Below are 24,751 nucleotides of genomic sequence, written 5' to 3'. Positions count from 1 at the left end.
AGTCCAAAGAGGCCGTCGCAACTGACGCACCAACGGGACTCTTTTTCGTTAGCCCCTTCCCGGAGAAAGCCGTTGTGCGTAAGGGGTTTTCTGTCAATGGGGGCTTAGGACAGTTCACCGCAGCCCACTTGCCAGGGCCAGCTTAGCACGGCCAACTCACCGTGCGGCAAGGCACCGGGGAGGGGGACAATTCAATGCGGTGTTCATCGTTTCACGCAGTTGCTTTTAACGTTGATGACCACGTTTTGGTTGAAATTCTTGGAACTTCCCTCTTTTGTTCCATCCATCCATCCATCCTTCTCCAATACTTCCTTCCTTCTTCCCTCCCTCCCTCCCTCCCTTCTTTTCTTCCTATCTCCTTCTTTCTTCCTCCCTTCTTTCATCTGTTCCTTTTCTTTCTTTTTTCCTCCCTTCCTTCCTCTTTCCTTCATTTCCTCCTCCCCATGCTTCTTTTTTTCCCTTTTCTTTCCTTCCTTCTTCCCTCCTTTTCTCCCTATCGCCTTCTTTAATTTCTTCCTCCCCATCTCCTTCCTCCTTTTCTTCCCTTCCTCTTTCCCTTCCTTCCTTCCTTCCTACCTTCCTTTCTCCCTCCCTCCCTTCCTTTCTTCCTCTCCTTCTTTCTTCCTCCCTTCTTTCATCTGTTTCCTTTCCTTTTTCCTTTCTTCCTTCCTTCCTTCCTCTCTCCGTCATTTCCTCCTCCCCATGCTTCCTTTTTTCCTTTTCTTTCCTTCCTTCTTCCCTCCTTTTCTCCCTATCTCCTTCTTTTATTTCTTCCTCCCATCTCCTTCTTCCTTTTCTTTGCTTCCTCCTTTTCCTTCCTTCCTTCTTTCCTCCCTCCCTCCCACCTTTCCTTCCTATCTCCTTGTTTTGTTTCTTTCTCCCCATCTTCTTCCTTCCCCTTCCTTTTCCTTCCTCTCTCCCTCCTTTCCTTCCTCTCTCCTTCATTTCTTCCTCCCCATCTCCTTCCTTTTCTTTCCTTCCTTCCTTCTTCCCTCCTTTCCTTCCTATCTCCTTCTTTTATTTCTTCTTCCCCATCTCCTTCCTTTCTTCCTCCTTTTCTTTTCTTCCTTCCTTCCTTCTTTCTTTCTTCCTTCCTTCCCTCCCTCCCTTTCTATCTCCTTCTTTCCTTTCTTCCTCCCCATCTCCTTCCTTCCTTCTTTCCATCCCTTTTCTGCCTTCCTTCTTCCGTTCACCCATCCTGCAAAGTGAGCCAGGGTGAGGCAGTGGTTTGAGTCCAGGATTTGCAGGCTACCTCTGCCCACTGCCAGTAGCTCGATCCTGCTCCAGCCTGACTCAGCCTTCTGTCCTTCCAAGATCGGTGAAGTGAGGACCCAGATGGTTGGGGGCAAGAGGCTGACTCTGTAAATCGCTCAGAGAGGGCGGGAAAAGCACTCTGAAGCGGGATATGTCTAAGCGCTGTTGCTAGTGCTATATTTGGGACCCTCAAGGTCTTGATAATCCCAGTTCCTGGGCTATTTGTCCCTCGTCCTTGATACAACGATGCTCTGTCCCCTCCCTCCAGCTCATGTGAGGCGGGCCTGTGGCAGTGTACCGCCCCTCTGGAGACTTGCGGTGCCCCCTCCCACTGCCCCGAGACGGAGTTTGCTTGCCACGCCGGCGGGCGCTGCATCCCGAACGCCTGGCTTTGCGACAACGAAGACGATTGTCGGGACGGTTCGGACGAGCTTTGCCCCCTGAGCTGCGGGCCGGACCAGTACCGGTGCACCAGCGGGCAGTGCGTCCCCTGGGGTTACCGCTGTGATGGCACCGCAGACTGTGCCGACCGCTCGGACGAAAAGGACTGCCCCTTGCTTGGCTGCTCGCCGCAGGAGTTCCAGTGCGACAACGGCCGTTGTATCCCACGCCGGGACCGCTGTGATGGGGAGCTGGATTGTGGCTTTGCTGACTCCTCGGACGAGGCAGGTGAGGTTACGCTGGGAGTCCGGAGGGGTGGCCAGGAGGAAGAGGGTCGAAGCAGGCAGGGAAAGAGGATGTCAGTTGGTGTCTCCTGTCTACACAAAGTATCCCTGGGTCTGTGAGGAAAGGCTCCAGAGCAGTGGTTCTCAACCTTTCTAATGCCGCGACCCCATAATACAGTTCCCCATGTTGTGGTGACCCCCAACCACTTATACATCACCGGGTGCCAGGGGCGTGGCCAAGAAAAGGGGAGAAAAAATGGCGGACAGCTTTGTTTGGCGACCCCCGTGAAATGGTCGTTCGACCCCAAATGGGGTCCCGACCCACAGGTTGAGAACCACTGCTCCAGAGCGTTCAGGTCCGTATTGTTGGTGTTCCTGGATTCTGAGGTAATACAGCTCACCCTCAACTTACAACAGTTTGGTTTAGCAGCCGTTCAAAGTTACAACGGCACCGACCAAAGTGACCGAGGACCCTTTTGCGCACTTAACGACCTTTGCGGCATAGCCCGTGGTCACGAGATCAAAATCTGAATGCTCGGCAACTGGCTCGTATTTATGACGGTTCAAGGGTCATAGGTGACTTTCTGACAAGCAAAGTCAACGGGGAAGCCGGATTCGTTTCACGACGGGGCGACTCTCCCAAAGGTGCTTTTTGCACGAGGCAACTCGACTTCCTTGTTTTTCCTTTGAAGGCGTTTCGCTTCTCATCCCAGAAGCTTCTTCAGCTCTTACTGGAGCGTGGGGAATGGAAGGATTTATACTCTTTTCAGACAGCTGGTCATTTGCATTCTTTTAGAGAGTCGTTGAGACCACTTGGAGGTTTTACCTGTGTCCTCAGAGTCACCTGAGGGGTGCAAATGGGTGTGGAGCTTCATCTCAGTAGTGAAAATGGGTGTGGAGTGCAACCCATTTGCACTACTCAGGTGACCCAGAGGACACAGGTAAAACCTCCAAGTGGCTTCAACGACTCTCTAAAAGAAGGCAAATGACCAGCTGTCTGCAAGGAGTATAAATCCTTCCATTCCCCACCATCCAGTCAGAGCTGAAGAAGCTTCTTGGCTGAGAAGGGAAACGTCTTCAAAGGAAGAACAAAAAAGTCCAGCGGCTTCTCGAAAAGGTACCTTGGGAGAACCATGACCCGGATGACGGAGAACTTCTACGGACAGCTGGGTGACTAATGTAACATATGCAGTGGTTGGCTTAACAGCCGTGGCAAGAAAGATCACGAAACGGGGTAAAACTCCTTGAACCACTGTCTCACTTAGCAACGGAAGTGGGCTCGATAGCGGTCGTACGTCCAGGACTCCCGGTATCATCTTGTCTCTCTGGATCAAACTGGAGACGGTGGAGACACGGCAACTAACAGGGCAGATGCAGTCCCGAGGGAGGATTCCGGCTGGCCCTTGTGGGAAAAGGGGGAGGATGGAGGAGAGACTACCCCTCCTGCCGAAAACTAACATGCCTGTCAGGCGTTCATTGATTTTTGCAGTTTGATGGCCCGGCTGGAGGCAGGAGAAGGGAAACTGGGCTAGACGAGCGGCAGATTAGCGTGCAGGCACTCACCCAAATTGAGCAGCACCCACACATACGCGCACGCGTACACCAGCCTGCCGTGCATGCGAGTGAAGCTTGTGCAGCCCTGTTGGGGACCCCTGTTCTATGTAATCCAAATGAATTTTAAAAAGTGCTACCCCTCCCCTCCTCAAAAAAACCAACTCCTCTCCCTTGCCCCTGTTCCAGATTGTGGACCAGCCTGCGGGTTGACCGAGTTCCGTTGTGCGGCCGGACACTGCTTGTCGTACCCGCACCGCTGTGACGGGCACGACGACTGCGGCGATTTCAGTGACGAACGCGGCTGCGTCTGCCGTCCTGGGGAGTTGCAGTGCCCGAGTGGTCGGTGCCTTCCCAAAGCTCTGATTTGCGACGGCCGGCAGGACTGTCCCTCGGGCCTGGACGAGGCTTTCTGCCCAGGTGGGTAAATGCTTGCGTTAATATGTGTGTGATTAATGTATTCATTCAGGAGCCAGCTTGGTGTAGTGGTTAAGGTTGCTGCCTAGAAACTAAAAGGCTGTGAGTTCCAGTCCTGCCTTAAGCGCAAAAACTGGTTAGGTGACTTTGAGCCAATCCTAGGAGACGGCGAATTGTACTCGCAGCTTAGGCACGAAAGCTGGGTGGGCGACTTTGGGCCAATCATCAGAAGAGGGTGAGTTCTAGTCCCACCCTAGCATGAAAGCCCACTAGGTGACTTTGTGGCAATCCCCAGGAGATGACGAGTTCTAGTCCCGCTTTAGGCATGAAAGCCAGCTGGGTGCCTTTGGCCCAATCACCAGGAGATGGGGAATTGTAGTCCCGCTTTAGGCATGAAAGCCAGCTGGCTGACTTTGGGCCAATCCCCAGGAGGCGGAGTAGACTTGGAAGGGACCTTGGAAGTCTTCTAGTCCATCCCTCTGCTCAAGCAGGAGAACCTATACCAGTGGTTCTCAACCTTTTTAATGTCGCGACCCCCAACCAGTCGTAAGTTGAGGACTACCCAACTGGCCGTAAGTCGAGGACTACCCAACCAGTCATAAGTCGAGGACTTTCCCTGCCCGGGAGCGCTGCGCATGCGTGGTGCTGCCCCCTGCGCCGGCCGAGACATAGCTGGCAAGGGGCAGCGACGGCGCAGGGCGACCACCGGCTGGGCCACCAGCTGGCCCAGCCCAAGGGAGGTAAGGCACCCGCCGGGCCCCGCGCATGCCAGCAACCCTCCCTGCGCCTGCTGGCCTCCCACCTCCCACCCCTGGCCCTCTTTTGCTTACATGTTTAGTAGTTGCTCAGCAGGGAGGGGTGGAAGCTTCCAGACAGCTCGCCTTCGCTGCAGACAACTTGCAGCACCATTTGCAGAATGGGACTTTTGGTGGGCTCAGCAGGGCAGAGACAATGCCGAGACAATTCTATTGGCTTTCAAAAGCCAATAAAATAAAAGGGAGTAGCACAGCTAAGGAAAAGGGGGGAAAAATGGCGGACTGCGTTGTTTGGCGACCCCCGTGAAATGGTCGTTCGACCCCAAATGGGGTCGCGACCCACAGGTTGAGAACCGCTGTCCTAAATGATAGTCCAGTTTTTAGCTCTCTCGCCCTGGTTGTGTTTCCCATCTCGATACAGGTCCAGTGATGTGCGCTCCGGGCCAGCTGCCTTGTCCAAACGCCACTTGTGTGAGCCGTACGCAGGTGTGTGATGGTGTGCAGGACTGTGAAGATGGCACCGATGAAGACCCTGCTCGGTGTCCAGGGATACAGACCACACCTCTTGTGCCCACCGCTACGCCAGCTTTCCCTGGAACCCATCATCCTGCCCTCAACAGGACTCTGGGTAAGCAGCCTCAAGAGATCTGAAGATCCTCCATCTGGTCTTCGGAACGAGGAGCTGTCAGCCTTTAAGCCGTCAATCAACTTACCCGATACAGGTAGTCCTAATCGTACGACCGCAGTTGAGCCGAAAAACGTCCGTCGCTAAGATGGACAGTTTTTTTAAGTGAGTTTTACCCCAGTTTACAACCTTTCTTGCCCCCGTGGTTAAGTGAATCGTGGCATGTCACAAGTCCCGACTGGCGAAGCCAACAAAAGGATTCCTCGACGGCGGTCGTTAAGTCAGTTACACGGCTAGTCAAGTGAATCTGGGATTCTGCTCTTCCCTTCTCTGCAGGACCGCCCTGCGGGCGATACGAGTTCCACTGCTCTAGCGGGGAGTGCCAGCCGCGGGGCTGGGTGTGCGACAACGAAGCGGATTGCCTGGACGGCAGCGACGAGTTACACTGCAACCGCACGTGCGAACTAGACCAGTTCCCCTGTGCCCGTGGGGCCGAGTGCATCCACTACCAGCAGCTCTGCGACGGCATCCCGCACTGCCAGGACCAGTCCGACGAGAGCATTGACACCTGCGGTGAGTGGGTGCTACTCCTAGTTGGGAGTGGGTACTACTCCTAGTTGCACCCGGATCGGCGTTTCTCCATTTCTCTAGAGCAGGGGTGTCAAACCGACGGCCCGTGGGCTGGACGTGTAACCAGGAAACTTGCATCCACCCATGGCTGGCAATGGGCGGAAAGCTCCGATACGTCACGCGACGTCACGTGACGTTGTGAGTGTGACCTGCCTGTTCTAGAGTCATTTTCTCAGTCTCATACCCAAGCAAAAATGTCAAGACACAATAAATGTGGACGTGAAAAATGTCCAGTTATACCCAGATGCTGCGTTTGCAGAAGGGGACAACTCGCCCTGGCTGAGTCTCCTCAGCTGACTTGCGCCGGCTGATTGCAGACAATCCGCCGCGGGGACAAATCAATGCGGCCTAACTCAAAAGAGGGACAAGTGAATTGCAGCTCAACCCGGGCCTTGAGGAGACTGCTAACTTGAGAAGGTTCAAGCCTAAAGCAAGACAAGGCCCGCTGCAATTTGCTCGTCCGTCTCTCGAATTGTCCCGCAATGAGTTGTCCCCATGGCAAGTTGGCCGCGGCAACTTATCCTGCGGCGAGTTGGCTGGGACGACTCGTCCTAGACCCGCTGCGTTTGTGCAAGATGGCGTTTGTCGATCCGAAAAGCGAACCCTGCACCTGCGGGGAAAAAACACTACAATGATGTTGATGGTGGTGGTGGTGCTGGTGGCGATGGCGAACAACTCTTATTTCTCTCGGAGGCAGGCTCCACGCAGATCCCCCCTTGCCCTGGGTTCTTCATCTGCAACGACCGGATGTGCATCAACGTATCCCGTGTGTGCGACGGCTCGCCCGACTGCTCCCAAGGAGAAGACGAGCTCGCCTGCGGTAAGGAAGGGAACGATGGGCAGCAGTGGATTTTTGGAAAAGGGTGCAAAAGCTGCAAAGGAAACCAGGAAGGAATCAAGTCTACCTGGGGGGGGGCACTTTAAATTTCCAATCATTTCCCCCCCCCTCCCATTTGCCCTTCCTACAGATTTAACTCAATTTGAATAATCAAAATAGGTTCCGCCTGTATAGGTAGCCCTCAACGTATGGCTGGTTGCTATCTGGGGGCGGTACTTACAACCTGGATTTGACGTTTTGACAGTCAGGACACGCACACACACACACACACACACACACACACACACAGAGAGAGAGACACACCGCAGTCACATGATTGCATGCCAAGCATTGGCAACTGGTCTGCATTTGGGCCCGTTTGCGGCACAATCGTAGCATACCGTTACACGGCCGTAGGCAATCGCACCACGCAAAAACACATCACAAATACCTGAGGCGTTCTCCTCTCCTCGCGCAACAGGCCTATCAGTGTAATTATAAGCTTTCCCGTCGACATGCGCTAAAAATGCGGTGTTGCATAAAAAGATGCTCCCGATGTGGAAATGTATTTATCTGTCAATCCAATCGACGCGGCATCGGTTCGCTATATTAAAAAAAAAAAAGCAGTCAACAGGTAAGCCCAAAGATACAATAATCTTCCAAGCCCTCTGTTAAATGTCTTTTATTGCATTTAACATGAAAGCAAATGGATGCCTTTTGTGCTGGCCCACTCTCTCTCTCTCTCTCTCTCTCTCACACACACACACACACAACTGGTTTAGTGAGTTTTTAATATTCCCCAGCAATTCCCTTCACCAAAAATTCAGAAGAATCTTTATTTTGAGTAGCATAATATCAGCATGGCATAATCGAAGCCAAAAACTGAATTCCCCTCCCCTGGGCGCATAGTATCAAAGCACAATTCCCTCCTCCAATTAACAGTCATAAATCACATTCCCCAATTAGCTCGAAGCACGGGCTTCCTCTCCAGTTCTCCAGCCTGCCAAGTCTTTATCAGCTCTGGTTACAATAACCTTGATTCTCACACTAGGTTTTGTGTTGTTACGTCTAGCTGGACTCTCGTTCCCATCCCCCCTCCCAGCATCATCTAACTCTAAAAGCAACAGGTAAAAGATGGCTACATTTCCATCTGTTGTCAGTGCAAAAACATCCGATGTTAGCAGCGTTGACAGGGTGTTTGTGCGCGTGCACGCACGTGCATCTACCCTTCTCACAAAACCATCCCTTCTTTCCTCCCTCCCCTTGCTCCGGGCTGCCAATGCTGAAAGATTGGGGCAACCACAGATTGGGCCTCCTTCAGGTCCCGTCGGCCAGACAATGTCGGCCGGCGGGCCCTCAGGGAAGGGCCTTTTCTGTGGTGGCTCCGACATGGTGGAATCAACTTCCCCCCGAGATTCGAACTACTCCCATCTTCTGGCCTTCAAGAAAGCTATTAAAACTCTCCTGTTTCGGCAGGCCTGGGGTTGATGTCCCTGGGGGGGGGGCAGGATTCAATTGGGACATGCTGTGTGAATGTATTCATTTTTATTGTTATGTTTGTTGTTTTAATTTTGTACGCCGCCCTGAGTCCCTAGGGATTGGGCGGCATATAAATTTTATTAATAAATAAAATAATTGTATTCATAAATAAATAAATAAACTCTGGACTAGTCCACAAAGCGCCTGACATTTGCTCGAACCAAATCACTCCGCCGGGCAAAACTAAAATCCGCCCGCAAGAAAAGTTCAGAGCCTTTGAGGCACAGTTCCAGACACGGCGTCAATCCAGAGTGAAGCAGGAATCACGACGATCAAACACCCGGCTAGAAAGCCAATGCGTTGTTCCCAGCCATGCCTCGGCTGGGATAATTAGCTAGCTTTCCCGTGCAGCCCATCGAGAAGGGTGAGGCTTTCTCCTCTGGAGTAGTCTGGCTGGCCTCTCTTGCTCTTGCCCTTTCTCTGCCCTGCGTGTTCTCGGATCAGGTGCAGAAGGCAGTTCTTCCTTCTCTTCGCTGGGTTGTCTGTTCCTGAAAGCTTCCCGACGTGCCGGGAATGGGAGGAATCTGTGTAGTCCCCCAAGGGAGACATCACACCTCTTGAGTGATGGGGGGAGTGGAGGATGGGTGAGTTGGTACTGCTGGTTCTGATGGCTGCTGATTCTCACCCCCACAGAAATCCCGGCGGCTCCACCAGGCGGAAGGAATCAGACAGTTGGACCGTGTCCGGAATATTCCTGCGGCGACGGCGCCTGTATCGCCTTTAAACAGGTGCGATGAGGAATCGGGATCCTCGTTCCTTCTCGCCTTCCCTGTCGCCGCCCTTATCCTTTCATTGCTCTTTCATTCCTTTATTTAACCGATTCTGACTGCATCGCCCTGGAGGGATGACAGGAATCTATAATAATAATAATAACGCAACGATGAGAACACGGGTAGTCCTCCATTTACAATCATTCGTTTAGCGACCGTTCAAAGCTACAACGGCGCACACAAAAGCGACTTAGGACCAGTTTCCACCCCCGTGGCCACACGATCCAAATTCGGACTGCTTGGTGACCGACTCACATTTACATTGGGGTGACCTGATCCTCTTTTTGCGACCTTTTAACAAGCCAAGTCAACGGAGAAGTCAGATTCGCCGAAGAACCATGTGACTCGCTTAACGACTGTGATGATTCGTTTAACAGCAGCATCGAGCAAGGTTGTAAAATAGGGCAAAACTCACTTAACAAGGTCCCGCTTAGCGATGGACATTTGAGGCTCTATCATGGCCATACGCCGAGGATTATCCGCACGAGAATATTACGGTAGAAAAATTGTAATGTACGAGTAGTCCTTGATTTACAACTCTAAATGGAGCCTGCCCATTACGGTCACAAGTTGCAACATCACAAAGCAGGGCACCCACATGAGCAACTTGATTTCCTGACCTATTTTGTGGCAGGAACAGTTGCTAGAATTGGGTATGTCTAGTTTAACGAAGAGAAGGACAAGGGGGGACATGATAGCAGTATTCCAGTATCTCAGGGGCTGCCATAAAGAAGAGGCAGTCAAGCTATTTTCCAAAGCACCTGAAGGCAGGACAAGAAGCAACGGGTGGAAACTAATCAAGGAGAGAAGCAACCTAGAACTAAGGAGAACTTCCTGACAGTGAGAACAATTAATCAGTGGAACAGCCTCCCTCCAGAAGCAGTAAATGCTCCAACACTGGAAGTTTTTAAGAAGAGACTGGACAGCCATTTGTCCGAAATGGTGTAGGGTTTCCTGCCTGAGCAGGGGGTTGGAATAGATGACCGCCGAGGTCCCTTCCAACTTTACTACTATTACTATTACTAGTTGTTAAGTCAACATCATGTTGGCTATGGAGCATCCTGGCTAAAATCAGAAGTAAACATCATTTTGGGGGGGGCAAAAGACATCGTAAGGTGTGTAAAATGTGACCTGCAGGATGACGCCAGTGGCCTTAATGTGAGTCGGCTGCTTAGCCCCCAACGTACAGTCATGTGGCTACAAGGGAGGCAGCCGTCAGAACATTGGAGCGAAGTGTCTTTGGGCGAATTGCTCGTAATGTCGAACTGTCGCTAAACAACCGATGGTAAATCAAGGACTAATTGTAATGGGCTCTCAGTCTGCCCTTCCATCTTGTTCTGCCTCTGTTCCTCTGTGTTTCCATCCGCTCTCTGGCGAGTAACGTAGCAAAATAAATAAATAAATGAAAGAGTGTCCAACTTCACAAAGTGAGGGAATGCACCCGTGCAACGACTCGGCCCACCGTGCTGGGGTGGGAGACTTCATCTGCCGATTGTCTTGAGCAGGAGAACGGGCGAGAGACACCCCTTGTGAGTGCTCCCTCCCAGTCTGAAGAGACTGGACAGGCATTGGTCAGAAATGGTATAGGGCTTCCTGCTTGAGCAGAGGGAGTGGACTAGATCAGGGCCGTGTGTCAAGAATGGAACATTGGCAGCTACGTGCCTCTTCGTTTTGACTTGCCATTAGAATTTGGGTGGGTGTGTGCGTGTTGCTTTAGAAGTGTTTAGATCAGTGTTTCTCAACCTTGACAATTTTAAGGCATGTGGACCAATGTTGGCTGTGGAATTCTGGGAGTTGAAGCCCACATGCCTTAAAATTGTCAACGTTGAGAAACACTGGTTTAGATGGAGAAATAAAACCCTTATGATTCTGCTGAAAGCCGTTGAGAGCCTGAGTCGTTTCCAAGGGCACTGCAGCAGGCGTGGAGGAGAAGCGGATGGTTCCCAGAACAAAGTAAAATGATTTACAGGGACCACACGAGAGGACGGGGCTTTGACTGAAGAGAATGTTGTTTAATTCTATGAACTGGAGTCTTGGAACCCCGGCGTTAATTTTGCTTCGACAGTATCGTGCCGTGTATTCAATAAACAAGATTTTTGGAGACGGAATGAGCCTGGTGATTTGTTTGGATCCAGACCGCAACGTGCTCAGCACCTGGTTATGGAAGTACCAGGCGAGCGTGCGAATGTAGCTCCACTTGTGTATGTGATCGGCGGGCGAAGGCATGCATGCAACTCCATTTGTATCAGCGGTGGATGTGCTTGCACAAATGAAGCTGTGCAAGCACATCCACCGCTGATACAAATGGAGTTGCATGCATGCCTTCGCCCACCTATCACATACACAAGTGGAGCTACATTCGCTTGCCCGCCTGCTGTGTACTTGCCCACCTGCTGTGCGTGCAAGCAGAGCTGCACAGGCATGGTCTCACCCGCTGCTCGAGCAGAACCATCCTTTTTCCCACCCTCGCCAATCCAGAAAGCTGGAAAGGTTGGAGATTGCTGGACTAGATGACCTCCGGGGTTCCTTTCAACTCTGTGATTCTGTTATTCCTGATTTGAGGTTGTCCTTGGGGGCAGAAAGGGGATCATAATCTACTCCAGTGGGACACACGTTCTTCCTATTTTCGGAGCCCTCTCATGCCACATCTGGTTGCGCGTCCTTGCAGGTGTGCAACGGTCTGGCCAATTGCGCGGATGGCATGGAGGCTTCTGGTTGGCTGCCCTCTGATGAGCGGGACTGTGGCCTCTGGACCCCGTGGGCACCCTGGAGCATCTGCAGCCGCTCGTGTGGGACGGGTCTCCAGATCCGCCGGAGGAGCTGCACGCGACGAGCGGACGATGTTCTCCGTCATTGCCTCGGAGAGGAAACCCAGGCCCAGCAATGCTTCCTAGTGGCTTGTCCCGGTAAGAGGGGTGGGGGGCTTTGGGACCCTCACCTCCTTTTGGCATCTTGGACTCCATTCACCCGTTCAACCTAATTTGGTCCTGACCTGGCTTTGTTCGCAGTCGTGTAGTTTCCTCTGTAGCTCCTGACGTGTCGGACCGAAGAGACGCTACATTTGCAGAAATCCTTCCTCCTACGCAATCCCTAATTTTTCTCTCTCACCCAAAATAGTTGATGGCCAGTGGCGTGAATGGGCCACGTGGTCCAACTGCACCGAGGATTGCCGCGGAGTGGTGGTGCGTCACCGGGAATGCCTCCCCTCTCAGAACGGAGGCCGTCACTGTACCGAAGGGCTGGATGGATCGGCTGCTTCGATAGAGATCCGTAAGTCAGTTGGGGATGACGGGTGAAAGGAAGATCTGGCCAGTCCCCACAGAACGAGCAATGGAAGGCCGGACGGGATAATCGCTTCCCTTACAATCATTCATTTTGTAACCATTCGAAGTTACAACGGCACTGAACAAAAGTGACTTAGGGCCATTTTTCACGCGCACCCTCCCTGTGGTCACACGATCGAAATGCGGAGGCTTGAAAACTGACTCGTGTTGATGACAGTCGCGGTGTCCTTTGGTCATGCGACCCTCTTTTGCCACCGTCTGACACGCGAAGTCAGCGGGGAAGCCCGATTTACTTCATAACGGGGCAACTAACCCAGGGGTGTCAAAACTCAAGTTCATTGAGGGCCGCATCGGCGTTATAGTTGCCCTCAGGTGCCCAGCCCAGACCTTGATCTTCCAGGGGCCAGCAACCCCACAGCCCAGTTCAGCGCAGCTCCGCTTCCCTGAGCAATGCCCGGCCGCGCTTACCTCCTCGTCGTGGCGGCTGCTGCCGCTGTGCTCACTCTTCTTGGTCCGATTGCTCATGGTGGGTGCAGGAGGGCAGCGAGTGTGTGTGTGTGTGTGTGTGTGTGTGTGTGTGTGTGTGTCACGGATGCTGTTCCGAGGTGGCTGCTCCACCCGCCAGGCTGCGACAGAGGCGTTAGCTTTGGGCTTGCGGACTTCCCGGGCTGGAAGAGAGTGGTGGGGGAGTGGGGCTACTGCTGGACAGGGCTGTTGCTGCTGCTGACAGTACCGCCACTGAGGCAAGGCACGCAGGTGGTGGGGCAGGGCTGGCCTGACTGCAGGGTGCCGAGATGCGCAAGTAATAATAATAATAGTAGTAGTAAAATTGGAAGGGACCTTGGAGGTCATCTAGTCCAACCCCCTGCTCAGGCAGGAAACCCTACACCATTTCGGACAAATGGCTGTCCAGTCTCTTCTTAAAAACTTCCAGTGTTGGAGCATTTACTGCTTCTGGAGGCAGGCGGTTCCACTGATTAATTGTTCTCACTGTCAGGAAGTTTCTCCTTAGTTCTAGGTTGCTTCTCTCCTTGATTAGTTTCCACCCGTTGCTTCTTGTCCTGCCTTCAGGTGCTTTGGAGAATAGCTTAATTCCCTCTTCTTTATGGCAGCCCCTGAGATACTGGAATACTGCTATCATGTCCCCCCTTGTCCTTCTCTTCGTTAAACTAGACATACCCAATTCCAGCAATTGTTCCTTATATGTTTTAGCCTCCAGTCCCCTGATCCTCTTTGTTGCTCTTCTCTGTACTCTTTCTAGAGTCTCAACATCTTTTTTACATCGTGGTGACCAAAACTGGATGCAGGATTCCAAGTGTGGCCTTACCAAGGCCTTGTAGAGTGGCATTAATACTTCACGTGATCTTGATTCTATCCCTCTGTTAATGCAGCCCAGCACTGTGTTGGCCTTTTTGGCAGCTGCAGCACACGGCTGGCTCCTATTTAGGTGATTGTCCACTAGGACTCCAAGGTCCCTCTCACAGTTACTACGGCTAAGTGCGGTGCAGGTGGGGTGGGGCCGGCCGCTGTTTAGGCTCACATCCAGTTGGCCGTCACTGCCCGACAATGTGCGGCCAAGTCACCAACCAGCTGCAGCTGCTCCCAGGCACTGCCAGCCTCTGCGTGCTCACCAGCTCCTGTGCATGTGCCCAGGGGGAGCACCCAGCCAGCCTGGGGCAGGCCAGAGCCAAGGTGGTGGGGTCCAGCCCCTCACCATCTCCAAGGTGACTCCGCGGGCCAGATCTAAACACATCATGGGCCCGATCTGGCCCATGGATTCTTGCGCTTGACATGTCTGGACTAACCTAAGGCGGCGGCAATTCCTTCACAACTGCGGCGCGTTGTCGTCCAATGAGGCAAAACGCACATAACAAACATTTCACTTAGCCACAGGAATGTGGGGCTCGGTTGTGGTCGTACGTCGAGGATTGCCAGTACTGGGCATTCATTTTGATCCTGCGGAATGACGGGACGCCCTTCTGCGGTGGGGCCGGACTCTTCCCGGCGCGGAGATCGGTCAGCAAGTAGACAGAGCTTTCAGCTTTTTCTCTCTGCAGAGTTGTGTCAACGTGAGGACTGTCTCAATGCCTCCACTTGCCCGGGGGAGCTGGTGAGCCAGACGTGCGCCCCCTGTCCCACCTCCTGCACCGAGCTCTCCAGCCGTATAAGATGCCGGAAGGACAGGCCCTGCCGACCAGGTAGGGGGGGCGGCGGCTGAATCTCTGTGGGGTTGCTCAATATGAGCTTCAGTGTCCATCCGCTGGACTCGGGCGTCCAGAGAATCGGTCTGGGTAAGATCTTCTGTCCATTTGTCCTGCTGGAGGAAGGGAGTTGGACTAGAAGACCTCAAGAGGTCCCTCCCAACTGTGTGATTTTGGTGTTCTGCTATTCTGTTGTTCTGCTGTTCTGTGGTTACTCTGCTATCCTGTTGTTCGGTTAGTCTGCCATTCTGTTGTTCTGCTATCCCGTTCATCTGCTATTCTCTAATTGTGCTGTTTTGTTATGGTGCGATTCTGTTATTCTGTCATACTGCTATTCTGTCATTCTGTCATTCTGCTATTCTGTCATTCTGTCATTCTGTTATTTTATTCTGTTATTCTGTTCTATTTTGTTATTCTGCTATTTTGTTATTCTGTTATTCTGCTATTCTGTTATTCTGTCTTTCTGGTATGCTGTCATTATGCTGCTCTTCTGCTATTCTGCCATTGTACTATTTTGTTATTCTGCTATTCTGTTATTTTATTATTCTGTTATTCTGCTATTCCATTATTCTGATAATCTGCTATTCTGTTATTCTGCTATTGTGCTATTTTATTATTCTGCTATTCTGTTATTCTATCATTCTGCTATTATGTCATTCTGTAGTTCTGCTATTCTATTATTTTATTATTCTGTTATTCTGCTAATCTGCTATTTTGTTATTTTGGTGTTATTCTGCTATTCGGTTAGTCTATTATTCTGTTATTCTATTTTTGTGCTTTTCTGTTATTCTGCTATTCTATCTTTCTGCTATTCTGTCATTGCACTATTTTATTATTCTGCTATTGTGCTATTCTATTTTTCCGTTATTCTGCTATTCTGTTATTCTATTTTTCTGCTAGTCGGTCATTGTACTATTTTGTTATTCTGCTATTCTGCTATTCCATTATTCTGATAATCTGCTATTCTGTTATTCTGTTATTCTGCTATTTTATTATTCTGCTATTCTGTTATTCTACTATTCTGTTATTCTATCATTCTGCTGTTATGTCATTCTGTAGTTCTGCTATTCTATTATTCAGTTATTTTATTATTCTGTTCTGCTAATCTGCTATTCTGTTCTTTTGGTATTATTCTGCTATTCGGTTATTCTATTATTCGGTTATTCTATTATTGTGCTTTTCTGTTATTCTGCTATTCTATCTTTCTGCTATTCTGTCATTGTACTATTTTGTTATTTTTTTTTTTGTTATTAAATTTTTCATTATTTTTATTTTATTTTTTGTATTTATAAAAAAAAATTTATTTTTTTATTTTCTTCTATTTTGTTATTTTGCTATTGTGCTATTCTGTTATTCTATTATTCTGTTATTCTGCTATTCTGTTATTCTATCTTTCTGCTATTCTGTCGTACTATTTTGCTACTCTGCTATTCTGCTACTCTGCTATTCTGTTATTTTGGTGTTATTCTGCTATTCGGTTATTCTATTATTCTGTTATTCTATTATCGTGCTTTTCTGTTATTCTGCTATTCTGTTATTCTATTATTGTGCCGTTCTCTTATTCTGCCATTCTATTTTTCTATTATTCTGCTGTTCGGTCATTCTCGTATTCTGCTAATCGGCTCTTCCGTGATTCTGTTGCGGTTCCACTACCCTGTTCTTCTGTAGGCTGCTGGTGCCCCGAAGGCCTGGTCTTGAACAGCGAGCAGCAGTGCGTGCGCCCACGAGACTGCCCCTGCCAGGTGGGCGGTGTCCACTACTGGCCTGGCCAGCTGGTCAAGGTCAACTGCCGGATCTGCACTTGCCAGGATGGACAGATGAAACGCTGCCGACAGAACCCGGAGTGTACAGGTCAGCCCCGCGCCGGGGGTCCCTCCCTCTTTCAGGTGAGATGGGGGGGGTGTCTTCCCTTTCCCCCAAGGAGAAACTGAGTCTGCCTTTGTCTCCAGTGAACTGTGGCTGGTCAGCCTGGTCGCCGTGGGGCGAATGCCTGGGTCCCTGCGGGGTGCAGAGCATCCAGTGGTCCTTCCGCAGTCCCAACAACCCGACCAAGCACGGCAACGGACGTCAGTGCCGCGGCATCTACCGCAAAGCCCGAAGGTAAGCCAACTCCTTCCCGCCCCCCCCACAACCCCATGTAGAAGACCCGACAGGTCCTCACATGCAAAGAAGCATCAGGGTCAGGGGCCACAAACCAGGATCCAGTGTTCAGAAGCGCCGCGGGTTGATTGCACGCTACCCTACACCGCTGGTCCCCGACGTGCGATGGTTCATCTGGTGAAGGTCCGAACTTACAACTGCGTTGCAAAGAGGGACTGGGGGCAATTTGTTTCACGCTTACGACAGTTTCTGCATCCCCACGATCAGAATTCAGACCCTGGGCAACTGACTCGTATTTACAACGGTCACAGGGTCCCAGGGCTCATGTGATCCTCTTTGGCCACCTTCGGTCAAGCAAAGCAAACAGAACAGAATAGAATAGAATAGAATAGAATAGAATAGAATAGAATAGAATAGAATAGAATAGAATAGAATAGAATAGAATAGAATAGAATAGAATAGAATAGAAAATATGAATGAATAGAATAGAATGGAATAGAATAGAATAGAAAATATGGAATGAATAGAATAGAATGGAATAGAATAGAATAGAATAGAAAATATGGAATGGAATGGAATAGCATAGAATAGAATAGAATAGAATAGAATAGAATAGAATAGAATAGAATAGAATAGAATAGAATAGAATAGAATAGAATAGAAAATATGGAATGAATAGAATAGAATGGAATAGAATAGAAAATATGGAATGGAATGGAATGGAATGGAATGGAATAGAATAGAATAGAATAGAATAGAATAGAATAGAATAGAATAGAATAGAATAGAATAGAATAGAATAGAATGAATGGAATGGAATAGAATAGAATAGAATAGAATGGAATGGAATGGAATGGAATGGAATAGAATAGAATAGAATAGAATAGAATAAGAATAGAATAGAATAGAATAGAATAATAGAATAGAATAGAATAGAATAGAATAAGGAGTAGAATAGAATAGAATAGAATAAGAATTAGAATACAATAGAATGGAATAGAACAGAACAGAACAGAACAGAATAGAATAGAATAATAGAGTTGGAAGGGACCTTGAAGGTCTTCTAGTCCAACCCCCTGCTCAAACAGGAGACTCTTTTCTCCTCCTCTTCCTCCTCCTCCTCCTTCCCCCCTCCTCCTCCTCATAACAGAGTTGGAAGGACCATGGAGGTCTTCTGGTGCTCCAACCCCCCAAGCTGTGACCCACTACCAGACCGTGGCCCGTTCAGAATCAGGCTGCATGAGTGATTAGCCAGCGTAGGCGTGTGCGTGGGTCCACTACTAGTGTGGGCCAGTTCCCCTCTTTCCCCCACCCCACCAAACCGTAAAGGTCGGAGACCCCTGTTCTGTACAAATGACTGTCCAATATCTTCTTGAGAACCTCCAGTATCGGATCACCCATGTTGTTCGTCCGTCGATTTCGACGTAGACCTTGACATCTTGTGGGTTATGGGCCATCAACGATGTGTCCGTAGCTGGCTGATAAGACCGATGTTAGCCCGGAATGTTCTGCCACATCCTGAACAAAGAAACGTAGACACAACTGTTACTTCAGCATTTGCAGCTCTGGCTTTGCGGAGTGCTCACTTCTCTTGTGCCAAGATGGTCCTTCTGTGTTCGTATGTCTGGCAACCCTGGTACACCCAGGTGCGTCACGTCGGTCGATCGTGCGCCAGAAGTTCCCAAGAGACGGTGTTAATCTCCAGGGACTTGAGAGAGGCTTTCAACGTGTCTTTGTATCGCTTCTTTTGTCCCCCGTGCGATCGCTTTCCTTGGGACAGCTCACCATAGAAGAGCTGTTTAGGGATGCGATGATCCGGCATCCTCACAACATGGCCCGCCCAGCGCATCTGGGCTTTCATCAACAGAGTGTAAACTGATGGTAGGCCTGCTCTGGAGAGGACATCTGTGTCTGGTATCTTATCCTGCCACCGGATCCTCAGAATTTTACAAAGGCAAGTCATGTGGAAGTAGTTCAGTTGCCTAACGTGCCTCCTGTACACTGTCCAGGTCTCACTAGCATACAACAGGGTAGTTAGCACTGCTGCCTGGTAAACTTTAAGCTTGGTAGCAAGGCTTATTCCACGGCGGTCCCACACGTGAATCCGCAATCTGCCAAATGCAGAACTTGCCTTGGCAATTCGACAGTTGACCTCGACGTCAATTGTCACTGCACGGGAGAGGCTACTACCAAGATACGTACATTGGTCCACTGCTTGCAGCTTTTGTCCCTTTGCTGTGATGGTAGGCTCTTGATATTGGGCTTTTGGAGCTGGCTGGTACATCACTTCAGTTTTCTTCGTGTTGATGACAAGGCCAAAGTCACCCATAACTTCTGGTGGCAAGCAGTTCTACTGGTTAATTGTCCTCGCTGTTGTGAAAATTCGCCTTAGTTCCAGGTTGTTCTCTCCTTGATGAGTTACCACCCATTGCTTCTTCTCCTGCCCTCAGGTGCTTTGGAGACTAGTTGGACCCCCCCTTTTGTTTGTGGCAGCCCCTCAAATATTACGAGATGGCCCTCGCGTCCCCTCGGTTCTTCTTTTCATGAAACTAGACATGCCCAATTTCTTCAACCCTTCGTCGTATGTTTTATGCGTCGGTTCCCTAATCATCAAAGTTGCTCTTCCGGCACTCTTTCCAGTGTCTCAACGTCTTTTTAGTATTGCGGACACCAAAACTTTGTTGCCCTTCTCTCCTTCACGCAACGGTGTGCGTATGTGCGTGTGCATTTTCCCAAGCCCTCCCACGGTGCACCTCTTGTCTACATGGTATGTGGGTCAAACGCAGTGTCATTCCCGCCTTTTGCAGGTGCCAGACGGAGCCGTGTGAAGAGTGTGAACACCACGGTGCACCTCTTGTCTACATTGTGTGTGGGTCAAACGCCATCTCATTCCCGCCTTTTGCAGATGCCAGACGGAGCCGTGCAAAGAGTGTGAACCCCACGGTGCACCTCTTGTCTACGTGGTGTGCGGGTCAAACGATGTCTCATTCCCGCCTTTTGCAGGTGCCAGACGGAGCCGTGCGAGGAGTGTGAACACCACGGTGCACCTCTTGTCTACATTGTGTGTGGGTCAAACGCCGTCTCATTCCCGCCTTTTGCAGATGCCAGACGGAGCCGTGCAAAGAGTGTGAACCCCACGGTGCACCTCTTGTCTACGTGGTGTGCGGGTCAAACGATGTCTCATTCCCGCCTTTTGCAGGTTCCAGACGGAGCTGTGTGAAGAGTGTGAACACCACGGTGCACCTCTTATCTACGTAGTGTGTGGGTCAAACGCCCTCTCATTCCCGCCTTTTGCAGATGCCAGACAGAGCCGTGCGAAGAGTGTGAACACCACGGTGCACCTCTTGTCTACATTGTGTGTGGGTCAAACGCTGTCTCATCCCCACCTTTTGCAGGTGCCAGACGGAGGCGTGCGAAGAGTGTGAACACCACGGTGCACCTCTTGTCTACATTGTGTGTGGGTCAAACGCCGTCTCATTCCCGCCTTTTGCAGATGCCAGACGGAGCCGTGTGAAGAGTGTGAACACCACGGTGCACCTCTTGTCTACGTGGTGTGTGGGTCAAACGATGTCTCATTCCCACCTTTTGCAGGTGCCAGACGGAGCCGTGCGAGGAGTGTGAACACCACGGCCGTACCCACGCCATTGGCGACCGTTGGCGTTCGGGGCAGTGCCAAGTGTGCCAGTGTTTGCCCAACCTCACCGTCCAGTGTTCCCAGTATTGTCCCTACAGCACGGTGGGCTGTCCGGAGGTCAGTTTGGCCCCGTTCCTGCTTCGCGGAGCCCGGAGATGTCGAATTCTTCTTCTGACACTCTTCCTTTCTTCCCGCAGGGCCGAGTGCTGGTGAAGGGCCTGGCGGATGCCTGTTGTTACTGCATGGAGGGGGGTAAGTCCTAAAGAGGGTGAGGTTGTGGGGTGGAGACAACACACGTTCGGTACCGCCACCACCAACGGGAGCCACATTTATGCAGAGATACGCAGCGTTTGTCGCTCAACCTCAGTAGCTTGAAGAGGGGTAGACTTCAACTCCCAGAATCCCCCTGGCTGGGCAATTCCGGGAGTTGAAGTCCACCCCTCTTTTAAAGCACGCTGTCTAGTGAATTCTGGGAGCTGAAGTCCACCCCCCTCTTAAAACATGGCGGCTGGGGAATTCGGGGACTTGAAATCCACCTCTCTTAAAGCAGGCCGGCTGGGGAATTCTGGGAGTGGAAGTCCACTCCCCTTAAAGCATGCCGTCTGGAGAATTCTGGGAGTTGAAGTCCACCCATCTTTTGAAGCCTGCCAGCTGGGAATTCTGAGAATTGAAGTCCACCCCTCTTAAAGGCTGGGAAATTCTGGGAGTTGAAGTCCTCCCCTCTCAAAACATGCTGGCTGGGGAATTGTGGGTTGAAGTCTGCCCCTCTTAAAGCAAGCTGGCTGGGGAATTATGGGAGTTGACGTCTGTCCTTCTCAAAGCATGTTAGCTGGAGGATTCCGGGAGCTTAAGTCCACCCATCTTTCAAAGCATGCCGGCTGGGGAATTCTGGGAGTTGATGTCCACTCCTCTCCAAGCACGCTGGCTGGAGCAGGGGGTTGGACTAGATAACCTCCAAGATCCCTTCCAACTATTCTAAGAGTGACTGTCTTCTCTTGCAGGGGAAAATCGAACAGCTATCCCCAGTGCTCGCCCTCCGGGACCCCTGGGTACCACCCCAGCCAGCTCCGCTCCCTTCCCCACGGCTGCCCCACTCAACACGTACCCGCTGCCTCCACTTGGTGGTAAGTCAGTCTGCGTACCATGTTGTCCTCTGGCGTGGATGGTCCTGTGTGTCTCAGCCACTGCTGACTGTATTCGTGCCCTCTCGACCGTCTTCTTTCTACACAGATGTCTGCTACGGGCCTCTGGGCATCGCCTCGCTGCCGGACGCCAGCTTCACATCCTCCGCGCAGCAGCCGGAGAACCCAGCGTACGCTGCTCGGCTCGGACGCCTTCTTCCGGGGGCTGATTTGCAGGGTTGGGCCCCCCCAGCAGAAGTGTATCCAGAGCTGCTCTCTCGGCCTCCCTTCCTGCAAGTGGATTTGGGCGAGCCCAGGAACCTGACAGGTAAGGCTGGTCTGGACAGACTGGGGTAAATTGTCCCAGCCAACTCGCCGTAGCCAATTCATCACGGCCAACTCGCCATAGCCAATTTGTCACAGCCAACTCGTCATGGCAAACTCGCCGTGGCCAATTCGTCACGGCCAACTCGCCATAACCAATTTGTCACAGCCAATTCATCACGGCCGACTCACCGCGGCCAATTCGTCACGGCCAACTCGCCATAGCCAATCTGTCACGGCCAACTTGCCATAGCCAATTCGTCACAGCCAACTCGGCGTGGCCAATTCATCACAACCAACTTGCCGTAGCCAATTTGTCACGGCCGACTCACCGCACCCAATTCATCACGGCCAACTCGCCGTAGCCAATTTTTCATGGCCAACTCACCATAACCAATTCATCACAGCTAACTCGCCGTAGCCAATTCGTCACGGCCAACTCATCACGGCAAACTCGCCGTGGCCAATTCATCACGGCCAACTCACCATAGCCAATTCGTCACGGCCAACTCTCTGTAGCCAATCCGTCACGGCCAACTCGCCGTGGCTAATTCGTCAGGGCCAACTTGCCATAGCCAATTCGTCATGGCTGACTCACTGCAACCAATTCGTCACGGCCAACTCGCCGTGGCCAATTCATCACAATGAACTTGCCGTAGCCAATTCGTCACGGCCAATTCGCCATGGCCAATCCGTCATGGCCAACTCGCTGTGGCCAATCTGTCACGGCCAACTCGCCATGGCTAATTCGTCACAGCCAACTCACCGCAGCCAATTCGTCACGGCCAACTCGCCGTGGCCAATCCGTCATGGCTCACTTGCCGTGGGACAACTTGCCGCGGGACAATTTAACAATTTTTAATTGTTAAAAACAATTTAACACATTATTTTAATTTTTGTCCTTCTGATTTCATTCTGTCCCTCCTTTTGCATCCTTTGTTGAATGATTCTCTTCCACCTTTTCTTTGGTATTAGTATAACTCTCGTCCTGCAGCGAGTTGGCTGCAGTGAATTGTCATAGACCTTATCTCATCTCATCTCACCTCACCTCACCTTATCATCTTCTCACCCTATCCTATCCTATCCTATCCTATCCTATCCTATCCTATCCTCTATTTTATCATCTTATCATCTTGTCTTATCATCTTCTCTTCTCTTCTCTCTTCTCCTCGTCTCATCTCGCCTCACTTTGTCTCGTCTCGTCTTGTTTTGCCTTGCTTTGCCTTATCATCTTCTCACATCCTATCCTATCCTATCCTATCCTATCCTTTTTATCATCTTCTCTTATCATCTTCTCTTCTCTTCTCTTCTCTCTTCTTGTCCCATTTGCCTTGCCTTGCTTTATCATCTTCTCACCTCATCCTATCCTATCCTATCCTATCCTATCCTATCCTCCTATCCTATCCTATCCTATCCTATCCTATCCTATCCTATCCTATCCTATCCTTTTTATCATCTTGTCTTATCATCTTCTCTTCCTCTTCTCCTCGTCTCATCTCATCTCGTCTCGTCTCATCTCGTCTTGTTTGCCTTGCCTTATCATCTTATCCTATCCTATCCTATCCTTTTTATCATCTTGTCTTATCATCTTGTCTTCTCTCTTCTCGTCTCATCTCATTTGCCTTGCTTTGCTTTATCGTCTTCTCACCTCATCCTATCCTATCCTATCCTATCCTCTTATCCTTTTTATCATCTTGTCTTATCATCTTCTCTCTTCTCATCTCGTCTCGTTTGCCTTGCTTTGCTTTATCATCTTCTCACCTCATCCTTTCCTATCCTATCCTATCCTATCCTCTCCTATCCTCTTCTCTTCTCTTCTCTTCTCCGCTCCTCCCTTCCCTTCCCTTCCCTTCTCTTCTCCTCGTCTCGCCTCACCTTGTCTCATCTCGTCTCGTCTCGTCTCGTCTCATCTCATGTCATCTCATCTCATCTCATCTCATCTTATCTTACCTTATCTTATCTTATCTTATCTTACATTGATCGATTTCTCTCCGTCTTCCCCAGGGGTCGTCATCCAAGGAGCAGGGTCCTCCGATGCCTACGTGACCAGCTTCTTCCTCCAGTTCAGCCTGGATGGCGAGGGATGGCACGACTACCAAGAAGTGTCCGCCAGGACCGCCAGGACCGAATCGAAGGTTTGGCATCTCCTCTTGAGGAGCGATCGTTCTGGGCGGAGGAGATCTGCGGATTCCGGGTCTTCCGGAATTGGCTGGCAGGTCCAAAGTTGAAGGCCTGGATCCTCCTTCCCGGACAGACCCTGGTTGACGACTGCTTCTGAGATGGTGGCCGTCAACCTGCCGAGAGCAGGGCAAGATGGGGGAAAGAGACAAAGTAGAATCGCAAGAGTTGGAACGGACCTTGGAGGTCATCTAGTCCAACCCCCCCCCTTCGCTCCAGCAGGAGACCCTTACGGAATGACAGAATCACAGACTTGAACTCACTGGCCCAAAGTCACCAAGACGGTGTTTCAAGGCCTAAAGCAGGACTGGAATTCATTGTCTCCTGGTGATTGGCCCAAAGTCACTCAGCTGGCTTTCATGCCTCAGGCGGGACTAGAATTCCCAGTCTCCTGGCGATTGGTCCAAAGTCACCCAGTTGGCTTTCCTGCCTAAGGCGGGACTAGAACTCTCAATCTCCTGGTGATTGGCCAAAGTCACCCAGTCGGCTTTCCTGCCTCAGGCGGGACTAGAATTCCCAGTCTCCTGGTGATTGGCCCAAAGTCACTCAGCTGGCTTTCATGCCTCAGGCGGGACTAGAATTCCCAGTCTCCTGGCGATTGGTCCAAAGTCACCCAGTTGGCTTTCCTGCCTAAGGCGGGACTAGAACTCTCAATCTCCTGGTGATTGGCCAAAGTCACCCAGTCGGCTTTCCTGCCTCAGGCGGGACTAGAATTCCCAGTCTCCTGGTGATTGGCCCAAAGTCACCCAGCTAGCTTTCATGCCTCAGGTGGAACTAGAACTATTTATTTATTTATTTTCAAATATTTATATGCCGCCCAATCCCAAAGGACTCAGGACGGCGTACAAATTTAAAACAATCATAAAACAATAAAATAATACAGTCA

The 24,751-nt window shown here is 50.7% G+C and overlaps 1 protein-coding gene across 1 annotated transcript in view; it reads left to right on the top strand.

Annotated features, from left to right (window-relative positions):
* LOC120299896 (SCO-spondin-like) overlaps positions 1-24,751 on the top strand; it is a 176,814-nt gene that overhangs the window by 45,912 nt on the left and 106,151 nt on the right. Inside the window, exons 27-42 of the mRNA XM_039325184.1 lie at positions 1,523-1,923; positions 3,660-3,890; positions 5,064-5,270; positions 5,604-5,840; positions 6,595-6,717; positions 8,887-8,981; positions 11,692-11,929; positions 12,141-12,293; positions 14,365-14,505; positions 16,177-16,359; positions 16,458-16,608; positions 20,200-20,359; positions 20,440-20,494; positions 21,244-21,366; positions 21,473-21,691; positions 23,692-23,789. Coding sequence (XP_039181118.1) covers positions 1,523-1,923; positions 3,660-3,890; positions 5,064-5,270; positions 5,604-5,840; positions 6,595-6,717; positions 8,887-8,981; positions 11,692-11,929; positions 12,141-12,293; positions 14,365-14,505; positions 16,177-16,359; positions 16,458-16,608; positions 20,200-20,359; positions 20,440-20,494; positions 21,244-21,366; positions 21,473-21,691; positions 23,692-23,789 — 2,815 coding nt within the window. The remainder of the gene's footprint in view (positions 1-1,522; positions 1,924-3,659; positions 3,891-5,063; positions 5,271-5,603; positions 5,841-6,594; positions 6,718-8,886; positions 8,982-11,691; positions 11,930-12,140; positions 12,294-14,364; positions 14,506-16,176; positions 16,360-16,457; positions 16,609-20,199; positions 20,360-20,439; positions 20,495-21,243; positions 21,367-21,472; positions 21,692-23,691; positions 23,790-24,751) is intronic.

Source organism: Crotalus tigris, unplaced genomic scaffold (assembly GCF_016545835.1).
Source record: "Crotalus tigris isolate CLP2741 ecotype Arizona unplaced genomic scaffold, ASM1654583v1 scf7180000024320.386069, whole genome shotgun sequence".
Classification (NCBI taxonomy): Eukaryota; Metazoa; Chordata; class Lepidosauria; order Squamata; family Viperidae; genus Crotalus; species Crotalus tigris.
This window is presented reverse-complemented; position numbering and strand designations above follow the sequence as displayed.